At 38.0% G+C, this 6,306-nt stretch overlaps 1 protein-coding gene across 2 annotated transcripts; it reads left to right on the top strand.

Annotated features, from left to right (window-relative positions):
• Positions 1–857: 857 nt before the first annotated feature.
• Positions 858–4,606, top strand: LOC110873109 (laccase-1). 2 transcript variants are annotated; one of them, XM_022122034.2, is made up of 5 exons: positions 858–975; positions 1,132–1,283; positions 1,367–1,608; positions 1,693–1,821; positions 3,362–4,606. In XM_022122034.2, exons 1-5 carry the CDS (start codon positions 868–870, stop codon positions 4,471–4,473), a joined length of 1,743 nt encoding a protein of 580 aa, XP_021977726.1. In that variant the 5' UTR covers positions 858–867; the 3' UTR covers positions 4,474–4,606. The 2 variants fall into 2 exon arrangements, with proteins under 2 accessions (XP_021977726.1, XP_035832490.1); XM_035976597.1 differs by having other exon boundaries at positions 858–1,011.
• Positions 4,607–6,306: the final 1,700 nt, after the last annotated feature.

Raw genomic sequence — 6,306 nt, 5'->3', positions numbered from 1 at the left:
TAGACTATTGGGTTTTTGAATAAAATATCAGATGCTGTTAGAGATGCTCTTTTATTACCACCTAGACATCGCATGGACGCTTGCTCGATATTTTTAACATAACAATTAAAGAAAGGTTTTCTGGATTAACAATCAATATTTTTTGGTAGTTGCACCTTGTTTTTATTAGCGTTGCTCTTTCTAAATCATAAATATTTCTGAATGACAATTACAATTTTTGTAGTTGCACCTTGTTTATTAGGGGGTAGGGGCGCCCCGTGATCACCCCAGTATCACGCGTTTTACAACGTGATACACCGTCGTCGGCCCCATTTTCCACGCGTGAAGTTTAAAACGTGTTGAAACCCAAGTTATTGTTACTGTTGGTGATGATAGCCGTTGTATTTGTGACCGTTGGGAGGAGTATTTATAAAAAAAACTTTTGTTCCATGCTATATATTTACATACAATCTTTTTATTTTTATATGTTTATTTTGAAGTTGCAACCTAAATAAAGTATGTCTAAAAATATTGTTTTTTTATTTAAATGAAATTTAAAATTTATTGTTAATTTATAATTTAAAAAAAAACTCATCACTAGTGATGTGCATCCCGAGTAAAATCTATCAGTAGTGATGAAATCAAACTCAATGACGTGACGGACAATGATTAGGTGTTGTGAGTGATGGAAAACCATCAATGCTGGAGCGCCCCTTAGTGTTGTTCTTTTTAAATCATAAATATTTCTGAACATGCAATAGTCTCAACAAAATAACATTGCAAATAAACAAATAATAAAACAAAACAGTTGTATCGAATATTCTTCTTGTGTCTATATATGTATGTATGCTTGGTGGCAACCGTGGTAGGGAGTTTCCACTCATAGATATGATGAACACGTATTCTGTTTTGGCAAAAATTTTGGTTCTAACATTCGTTGTCACGTCTATACCTTTTTGTTCATCTTCCAACACCTCAAAACGCTACCAATTCAATGTACTGTATGCGTGTGTGTGTGTGTGTTTGTTGGTGGTAATCTTGACTAAATTATGCGCTCGTGTGTGTGTGTTTGTTTGTGGTAATCTTGGTGTGTATAACATTCGAAATCATGGAATAGTTTTGACTAAATTATGCGTTTTGGTCGATTTTCAGGTGGAATGGAAAAACATAACTCGTGTATGCAGTACAAAAGCCATATTGACAGTAAATGGTGAGTATCCAGGACCAACAATAGCTGTAAACGAAGGAGACGACGTGGAGATTAAGGTTACCAATGGTGTTTCAATAAACACCACTATCCATTGGTTAGTTTCATCTTTTAATCATCTGTTTTCCTCATACTTGAATAAAAGTTTGATCATTGGTTGACACGTGTTGGTGTGAGCAGGCATGGAATCAAGCAACTTAGAACCGGATGGGCCGATGGGCCTGCGTATGTTACGCAGTGTCCCATAACACCTGGACGGTCTTATACATATAAGTTCACAGTTACCGGCCAGAGGGGCACCCTTTGGTGGCATGCTCATATTGCTTGGCAGCGTGCCACCGTCTATGGTGCTATCATCATATACCCGCGTATGCCCTATCCATTTGCGGCTCCTGTTGAAGCTGAAATCCCAATAATATTTGGTAAGTGTGATCATATGTAACGTGATACCTCTCTTTATGTTAATTAGATGTCTCTTTTTGATCTTTGTAATTTACAACTCGCAGGAGAATGGTGGAACTTACCTGTTGAAGGAATCGAAGATGAAATGTACAAGTATGGCAGTGGCCCAAACTCATCAGACGCTTATACGATTAATGGTTTGCCTGGATCGCTGTACCCTTGCTCAGTCAAAGGTTAGTAAACTTGTTACATCCCTTCAAAACTGGACAATGAACACGCTTGTCTCAAAGAGAATTCAAAATATTCTTATATTCATCTTCCACATTTAAAAAAAAAGTGGAATTTACAAAAAGGGACAGCCGTCCTTAGCATATAGCGTTTTCATACAAAAAATAAAGGGTCACTATACGCTTCAGCAAACTTGACTTATTCATAGAATTTTGTGTAGAAAGTACCTAATCATTGGTCATGTATTCCAAAATCAGATAATAAAAGCTACCGAAATTGAGATTCGGATATCAAAACGAACCAAGGATAATAAATTTACTTCAGCCAATGAGGTAGTGGCGTCGTGGTTGGGGAAAGACTTAGTGTTCCTTGTGACTAGGTTCGAGTTCCATTCTCCACATTATTTTCTGTGGCATCCAGGTGAAGGCGAATACGGGTGGCGCCGGTTTGTATTGGATGGGAGGCGAGGTTTTGCCGATTATTCCACTGTCGTGCCTTTGGGTGGGTGGAGGTCGGGTTTCCGCACATCTGGGAGAGCCAAGGGGCTGGCGGTGGTCAAGTAGTCGACGTTGGCCACAACGCCCGGTGTCATCGTGATTGGCATGTCGTTCCTTGCCGTTAAAAAAAATAAATTTACTTCGATATTGTCATTAATAACACTATTTATCACTAAAATAACAGGCTTTTGTTTAGAATAAATATGGAAAAACCTTACAGTCTAGTAAAAACAATTCAAATGTTTCTAAGACTATCTCCATTGCATAAAGCCCTTCCCTTCCGATCTTAACCTCTGTCTGGTGCCACCTCAGTTGTCCAGCCCTTTCCCCCCTCTTCTGCAAGAGCCTCAAGACCAGTAGGTCCCAGCTCCCCTCTCACAACCACCCTTTTCTTCTCTTCTCTCTCAGCCCTTGGCTTCGGATGTTCTCCCCTCTCTTTCATCCATGTCACTCAGCCATCATCTTAAGATATTAAGGGCAAGAAAGGATCTCCATTTTCGTTCCGGCGATGGGGACAGTCTAAGCATTCTAGATAGTGATTCAAAACTTGAGTTCGGATATTAAATTAAGTTGGAGTGTATATAACAGTTCCAAAGAAAAATATAAAAAAAGCATATCCACCAAATGCAACAGTTTCAAAGAAAAATATAAAAAGAAGCATATCCACCAAATGCATATGAATTATGATACATTACAACTTTAAATACTTTAGATACTGATCATGAAAACAATTTTCGTAGATGTATCAACAAAATTATCGATATATTACAACTTTAAATACTTTAGATAGTTGAAATTTGTATATACGCTATACTTTAATACAAACACATAACCAATTAAAAAAAAATGTATAGTTGTGCCTATTTTTTACCATGTTTTTTATCGAATTTAGTTTATAGTTTTAATTTACTCATTCATATAAATATATACAGACAACCAAATTTAAACGGTCTGTGATCTAAGTCACAATTGAGTCACGAAATTTGCAACCTTTATATTTTCGATTCATATATCCATTTTAGTGACCGTTTATGAATTTTTTGTGCAGATACTTTTATCCAGACCGTGGAACATGACAAGATCTACATGCTTAGAATCATTAATGCCGCACTTAACGATGAGCTCTTTTTCGCAATATCCAACCATACACTTACAGTGGTTGAGGTCGATGCTTCTTACACGAAACCCTTTGATACAGAAGCAATCATGATAACCCCGGGACAGACATACACTGTCCTCCTAAATACAAATCAACACAAGCCAGACTCCAGTGGGTTGTTTGTAATGGCAGCAAGGCCATATCTCACTACTGTATTCCCTTTTGACAATTCCACCACAATAGGTTTCTTGAAATACAAAGGATCCAAGGCTGAACACATGGTTCTCCCTAAACCATCAAATCTCGTCTTGCCTCGTCATCTCCCTCGAATGGAAGATCATGCATACGCTACAAAATTTGTAAGCAAGCTTAGAAGTCTTGGAACAACGCGGTACCCATGTAAAGTGCCGAAAAAGATCGATAAGCGTGTTGTCATCACGATAAGTCTCAACCTTCAAGATTGTCCTGCTAACGAAACATGCAAAGGATTTAACGAGAAGAGATATGCGGCATCTATGAATAACCAATCCTTTGTTCGTCCTATGACATCCATACTTGAATGGCATTACAAAAACTATTCTTCTATGCAGTATTCTCACGATTTCCCACTACAGCCACCACACGTTTTCGACTACACGGGAGTGGACCCTTTAACACATAACCTAAATCCAAATTTTGGTACTAAGTTGTTTGCGGTCGAGTATGGGACACGGTTAGAAATCGTTCTTCAAGACACGAGTTTTCTTAACTTAGAAAATCACCCAATTCATATTCATGGGCATAACTTTTTTGTAGTGGGTAGGGGATTTGGGAATTTCAATGCTGAGAAGGATACGACACAATATAACCTTGTGGATCCGCCTGAGCGCAACACAGTCGGGGTACCGATGGGAGGATGGGCTGCAATTCGAATCAATGCTGATAATCCAGGGGTATGGTTTATGCACTGCCATCTTGAAGAGCATACTTCCTGGGGTCTTGCTTCAGGCTTCATTGTGAAGGATGGTGTGAAGCCATCTCAAAGATTACTTCCTCCACCAGATGATCTCCCACCATGTTGAGATATCAAAGACGATCTTTAATCTAGACATGCTTATGTACTCGTTGGTTATTTTGAGGAAACATGTTTTTATATACAAAAAGTATTTTCAGGTTTTCTAGTGGATTTTATTAATACCTTCAAAGTGGGTTTCATATGGTTTTGGATAAATCTTTGACGCGTAAAAAATGTAATTTGTTGGGGGTGGGGGTGGTCATCACTCATCACTCACAACATCCAATTAAATTCTGCCATGTCATCAACTAGTATTCCATCACTCACAACATTTTTTAGTGGAAATGGTTTGTATATATAAAAAAAGCTTTTAAATGGTCAAATAGCCCAACGGATCCCTCACAACATCAAATGTTTAACGCGTCATAAATATAACGCATTCTTAAGTTGACGCGTTGAAAAGTGTGGGTGACGGCGGTGTTTCGCATTCTTTCACGAGTGAAACTATTTCATCACGCACAAAAATCTTGCCACCCCGGGTGGCCTTAATGTTATGAATTAGCTCCATGTCCATACTAATATAGTTTGAAGAATCCGTTTAGCAAACTTCACACATATAAATGTAGTGTTTTGATCCATATAAGCCTTGAGGATATGGTTTGGTCAACATAAATTCAATGAGTTGAACACGTATCTTAAATTATACATATTTATTATATGAATTTACCTCAAATATTAATACTTTTGAGGTAATTAATAAATGAAACACTACCTAAATTGTTCCTTTTCAGTTTTACATGATATGAAGGTCCAGAATAAAAAAGAAACAAAAACGATGAAAACCGGATGAGAATACGAAGTTTCCAAAAACACCCATGTGCACAACAAGGCATGATCGTGCCTCTCGCCTCAGCCCGCCTTTTGAAGAATTAGAACAACTTAATGGGTAAGAAAGAAAGACGGAAGGCATGCTCGTGCATACACATACACGGTCGTGCCACCCATAAAAGACAAATTGGAATAAAGACAAAAGCTAGAGACCAAAGTAACTAGCTGTAACCGTTTTCAAGACATATCAATAAGCATGGCTGTGCATGGCTAGGCACGCTCATGCCCAAAACCCCAGGGAATAGAAAAGATATATTCTCGAAGCTTCCAACGAGACTCAAGGACAAAGCTCGGTCGTGCACCCCTGCCTTTGAATAGCCTATAAATAACAGCCTCATTCACTCATTTGAGGCATGCCTTTCTTTTCTTTTTGTGCCTCTAAGGCCTTGTTCTCTCACCCTTGAAGGTTCTAGTCCCTTGGAGAAAGTGTGGATGATCCATGGAGCTTGACTAATCAATAGCCAAGTATGCTATGATCATGATGCTTCCTAAGCCGCCTTTGCTTGAAAGTGAGAGGTTGATCCTTAGGGAAGGCCTTCATGCCGACCGAGACTAAGGCAGCGTACCATTGATCATCCATGTTAAGAATAAGGCATCGTTAGATTAGTTCACTAAACATATGTAATAAATACGAGTTGAGAGACACTTTGTTGCACACTTACTTGCACTTGCGCTAGAGCTTGAAGATAATGACATGTGATAATCGCCATTGGTAAAAGTGTTTCATATGGTTGTAATCTATATGTCTTCTCAAACTATTGGATTAGTTGATTTTATTAATATAGTATTATTATCTTATTTAATATGTTTATCTTTTACTAATTCTCAGTTTATTATCTTTTGTGACAGATTGCATGACCTTTGAAACTAAATTGACTTAACATCGTAATTTAACTATATTAATTTAACCTAACTTATAACTTGACTAAGGTGTGTAACTGTGTATATGACTTCTTGTACCCTTACTCATATCTAGTGTTCTTGATAACCTTGGGATGTGAAGCTTATTAGT

Source organism: Helianthus annuus, chromosome 8 (assembly GCF_002127325.2).
Source record: "Helianthus annuus cultivar XRQ/B chromosome 8, HanXRQr2.0-SUNRISE, whole genome shotgun sequence".
Taxonomy (NCBI): domain Eukaryota; kingdom Viridiplantae; phylum Streptophyta; class Magnoliopsida; order Asterales; family Asteraceae; genus Helianthus; species Helianthus annuus.
The sequence above is the reverse complement of the archived record's forward strand: the minus strand, read 5'-3'. Positions and strand labels throughout refer to the sequence as shown.

Bases quoted from the DNA above. Each gene is read 5' to 3' on its own strand.
- LOC110873109 (XM_035976597.1), top strand. From the start codon at position 868: ATGATGAACACGTATTCTGTTTTGGCAAAAATTTTGGTTCTAACATTC. The intron at 1,012-1,131 runs GTAATCTTGACT...GTCGATTTTCAG, and splicing joins TGTGTGTGTGTTTGTTGGTG to GTGGAATGGAAAAACATAAC. The intron at 1,609-1,692 runs GTAAGTGTGATC...TACAACTCGCAG, and splicing joins TGAAATCCCAATAATATTTG to GAGAATGGTGGAACTTACCT.